Source organism: Emiliania huxleyi, assembly GCF_000372725.1.
Source record: "Emiliania huxleyi CCMP1516 chromosome Unknown EMIHUscaffold_119, whole genome shotgun sequence".
Lineage (NCBI taxonomy): Eukaryota > Haptophyta > Isochrysidales > Noelaerhabdaceae > Emiliania > Emiliania huxleyi.
Genome location: NW_005201403.1, coordinates 279,227 through 284,033, shown reverse-complemented (window position 1 = coordinate 284,033; position 4,807 = coordinate 279,227). Strand labels below are relative to the sequence as shown.

At 66.6% G+C, this 4,807-nt stretch overlaps 1 protein-coding gene across 1 annotated transcript in view; it reads left to right on the top strand.

Moving 5' to 3' along the window:
* Positions 1–1,159, top strand: part of EMIHUDRAFT_109459 (hypothetical protein) — a gene marked incomplete at both ends in the record, with an annotated part of 1,996 nt that extends 837 nt beyond the window's left edge. The window contains one exon of the mRNA XM_005790734.1: positions 89–1,159. Coding sequence (XP_005790791.1) covers positions 89–1,159 — 1,071 coding nt within the window. The remainder of the gene's footprint in view (positions 1–88) is intronic.
* Positions 1,160–4,807: the final 3,648 nt, after the last annotated feature.

The following is a 4,807-nucleotide window of genomic DNA, read 5'->3' as shown; positions in this document are numbered from 1 at the left end:
AGCAAGATGCAGGCTTGCCGTACCTCAGGAGAGCGTCGACACGTTTACAGGCCCCCCCCTCTTAGCCCCCCCCCCCCCCCCCTCCCAGGACAACTACGAGCCCGAGAGGGGCGGCCACCCTTACGGGCCCTTTGGCATGGTGCCTCCCGTCTTCGTCGTGCCCGTGCCGCGCCGCGTCTCGTGGGCCTCGCCAAAGGTGCTCAAGGTCTCGGCAGGCGAGCTACACTCGCTGCTCCTCTGCGAGGACGGTCACGTCTACGCCTTTGGCAACGCGCACGAAGGCCGGCTCGGGCTCGGGCCGTCCAGCCCGCCGAAGCACATGACGGAGCCGGCCCGCCTCGAGCTGGGCGCCCTCGCGGGCGTTCGCGTCGTCGACATCTCTGCGGGCTCCGACCACTCTCTCGCAGTGCGCGCCGACGGCCGCGTCGCCGCGTGGGGCTCGCGTCACGCCATCCTCGGCGGGGCCCCTCCCCCGCGCCCGGCGGAGAGCACCGGCCTTCCGGCGCTCGTCGACGAGACGCCGGAGCTCATCCACCTTGCCTCGGCTGGCAACAAGCACTCGCTCCTCGTCGGCCGCGATGGCGGCGTGTACTCGTTCGGCCACGGCTACGGCGGCTGCCTCGGCCACGGCGCCGACGAGAGTGACAAGTTCGCGCCCACCAAGATCGAGGCGCTCTCGGGCGTGGCCGTGCGCGTGGTTGCGGCGGGCGAGACCCACTCGCTCGTGATGGACGGCGACGGCCACGTGTACGAGTGGGGCTACGAGGACACGAACTCGATCGATTGGTCTGACGAAGAGGATGTGGAAGAGACGCCGCTTCACGTGCGAGGCGAGCCGGTGCTCCTCAGCGAGCGCTCGCACAAGTTCTACGACTCGTTTGGCCGTCGCTCTGATCCCGGCGCGGACGGGGACGAGAAGAAAAAGCCCGTCTTCAACGAACCTGACCTCTGCGCGAGTGCCATCGCCGCCGGTTGGGGCATGACCGCCGTCCGCTCCGCCACCGGCCTCGGCTCGAGCGGCGGCGGCTGGACCGACTGTGGCGTCGGCTTCGAGTCGTCCGCCTGGCCAGGGGACGAAGAGGCGACCATGGTGGCGGCCGTCAAGGAGGAGGACGAGGAGGAGCATGAGCCGCAACAGGCGGGCTGCGTGATATCGTGAACGGCGAGGCGCGCGCAAATCGCACGCAAGGCATTGTGATCGAACTGCACTCGTCGCTTCGTGTTGTGAGCGCCCCTTCTTCCTCGCGCAGCAAAGGAAGCAAGGGTCGGGGGTCGGGGAAGTATGTCGAGGCTTCCACGGAACGTCGCGCCAGTGGGGCGCGGGAGGCGCCCCACGATGTCACGCTTATGACGACGGTGTCTGGTGTCTGACTCGCGCTATCTGGATCAGTGAGGAAGACTGCACTTCACAGAAAAGACTCCACTCGACAGCGGCAGTGCCCGCGCGAGTGTCGGCGCTGCTAACAGCTGACACGCAGGTCGCAGGCCAGCAAACTTGAAACTACGGCTATGGCGGCGGATCGGCGCGCGTGCCGTGGCGCGAAGGGGGCTCAGAGCCGTAGCTACTCGTGCACTTCACGCGCGGCACCGCCTCGCCGGTCACGTGGCGTTCGTCGGGAACCCCCGCCGCAAAAAAAAAGCCAAGATGGGCGTAGGAAAGGCGGGAGAAGCCGCGGGCTGTCGGCGAGTTTGCGGGCCGGCGCACGCGCTGCGCGTGGGCTGCGCATGGGCGGGTGGACCGCCCGGCCGCGTCGGTGAGCGCCGGACGCGAGGGTCGGTCAAAACCTAGCTAGCGATCTGCCTGCGTTGGAGCTCACCGGGCGGCTGGATCTCACACGCATAAGATAGGCTTAGCGGCCATGGCATAGGTCAGGCTGTGTGTCCGTCCGCTGTTGACCCAGGGATGGCCTAGGAGCCCTGCACGGACCGTGTTTATGCTATATAACACCAAGGGAGCGACCGCGTGGGGAATGGTGGCGAGCCGCGCATGATGGCCATCGGCCGACAACGTGTGCCGGTGTACGCGTGTCGCTAACACTCAGGGCCCATGTTGCATGACCTGTGGGGCAAGGGGGGGCGACCCTCTCGCATCTCCACGCCCGGGACACGGCTCACGGGCAGGAGAGCCCCACGGCATTCAAAGCGCAAGGCCCAGTGCCGCGGGTGAGCAGACCTGCACCCCACTCCCTCCCTCCCAGAGACACAACCCGCACACAACCCCACAGCGTGGAGGCGACGACTACCGACTACGTGTTCAGACACCGCGCCACGCACGACGCACGCACAGGCGGCGAGAGGCGGCGTTCGAGGGCGGCGAGGAGGAGCTTGGCATCAGACGCCGTTCACACCACCAAGTCCAAGACGTGAACGGACGGGAGGGGAGATCTGGATCAGTGGGCAACCAACTTAGAGCACCCAGCCGCATCTTCCGCGAAAGGAGTTGATGCACAGTCACCAGGCAGCACAGAACAAGGCTCGCCAGGTGAGGTGTGAACCTCTCATAGACCAGCGCAAAGCGCCATAGGACGTATTTTCTTGTCAATAACAAGGTCTGTGAAAGAGACAGTGGATCACTGTTCCCCAAAAGAAAGAAAACAGGCACTTCAAGGGAGGCATGGGAGGACGGCACGCCACCACCAAATAGGGATTTTAAGGAGGGGAGTGTGGTGCTAGCCGTCGCCCACCCTCGGGCGTCGATAAATGATTGAAATAAAACGAGAGACGCCAAGCGAGGGGTGGAGGACTTCTACAGGTTCCCGCGCGACGAGTTTTCATTTCTTCCGGCCGAGAGAGGCATGCGCGCCTTTCCTGAGGCCCCTCCACCATCACTACTCGCTGCCTACTCGCTGCCTCGAGGGAGGAGGGGAAGAGGTCAGGCAGCTCTCACTTCGGTGATGAGCGCTTGGCGCGAGGCCCCTCCCCGAAAGGCAAGTATTAGACCCACGAAACCGAGACCCCTCCCCACTGCCCCGACCCCCCCACCCCCTTGCTCCCCTCCCCCCCTCGGGAGGGCTGAAGAGAGGCGCCCGTGGGGACCCCGCAATTCCCTTCCCCCCTCGGAGGGGGCCGGACGGAGGCGTACCCCGAGGGCCCCGCTCTTTCCTTCGCATAGCGGCCACTCTTCGGATCGCTGGTCGAGCGACCCGGGGGATGCCCCGCGCGCCTGACCCAGGCGCGAAAACGAATCTGCGAGGCGCGGCCGCTCAAGCGGCCCGATGGGGAGGAGCGGGGCGGACTACTGGGATCGGCTTCTTACACAGCCCCCTTATCCCCGCAGCGAGTCCCCTCCAACCCACCCGCGCTAGGTCTCGGGTTTGACGCATGGGGTCACTCCCGCGAAACTCGGGAAATAGCCGGGGCAGTCGGAGAAGGGGCAACTCCGTGCACTGACGGTCGGCCGCCAGCAAACACGCCTGCGTGGATCGCGTCACACCAACCCTCGCTACCCAACGCGGCCAAAGGGTATCCACCTCGAGAACCTCGAGAGCTTTTTTAAGAATTCTTACCGCCTTTTGTGGTGCTAGTCCGTGCCAGTCTGCTGTGCGAGGGGCTTGTATTGTAGAATTCAACAAAACAACTCTCTCGCACAGCACACAGGTTCAACACAGGTACCAAAAGAGGCACAGGCCGGCGACGGACCTTTAGGCTTAGAAGGCGCCGTCGTCCTCATAAACAAAGGTGGGCACGACCGGGGGGACAGTCGAATCCGCGAGCACCGTAGTGCTCGCCGAAAAGACCATCATCCCCATCATCCCAACCCCCCCCCGGCGACCCCCTCGCCGCTTGCCCCACCAGCCAGCGGGCACTGCGCGACCCACCCCCGCGCCCTCGACCGCGCCCCCCGCCAGGAGCATACCGCATCACCTCCGCCCGCGCCTCGTCGAAGAGCAGAATCTCTCCCGCCTTCACCGCCTCCTTCCACCCCTCCACGTACCTGCCTTCGTTTTCTGCAAGCACATGCTTTGATGGCCGTGCATTCTTACCGTCTCTCACGGCTAGCCCGAAAGAATTCTTGCCGCCCGACTCAAAGCGCCGACAAGATCCGACAACCATTGGCTCAGATTGGCTGCCTTCCTCGCCTCTCAGCGCGAATGGAGGCGGACGATAACACCCCGCCCGACAGGGAGGACAGCACTCAGGACGACGGCCTCCTCGACGTCGGGCAGACGCTCGGGCACTTCGAAGCGTGGCTCGCCAAGCGGCGCCGCCTCTGCGAGGGGGCGCTGGCCAAAGCCGACGAGTTTGCGGCGGCCGCGGCGCGCCAGGTTGCCTCCCTGCCGCAGGCCGCGCAGGCCGAGTCCTCGGGCTGGGTGCTGCAGGCGCTGTGGCCATCTGGCGAGCGCGTCGTCCCACTCTTTGTCGGCGTCGCGGCCACCGCCGGCCGCGGACCGGCCTCGGCGCTCGCCATCCCCCACCCGTGCGTCTCGTCGGTGCACCTGTCCGTGTGTGTGGAGAGCGTCTCGCCCTCGCTGCGCGTCACGATCCGGGATGGCTCCGCCGCCGGCCACTCCTCCAACGGAGTCTACCTCGGCGGCAAGCGAGTGGTGGGCGAGCTGCGGCTGGGCGCGGAGGAGGTTGGCGCCCGGTGGGGAGACGAGGCGGCCGAGGAGGCGGGCGACATCACCCTCAACATGCGCACCCGCGACCAGCTCGCCGCAAAGTACGGCGGAGCGGTGCCGCGGCTTCGGCTGCGGCGGGTGCGCGGCTCGCTCGAGGCTTCGCTGAGCGCGATTGCGAGCCAGGCGCGTGCGAGGGCGGAGGAGCGGCTCGCAGCCGTCGACGCGGAGGCGGAGCGGGAGTGGGCGGA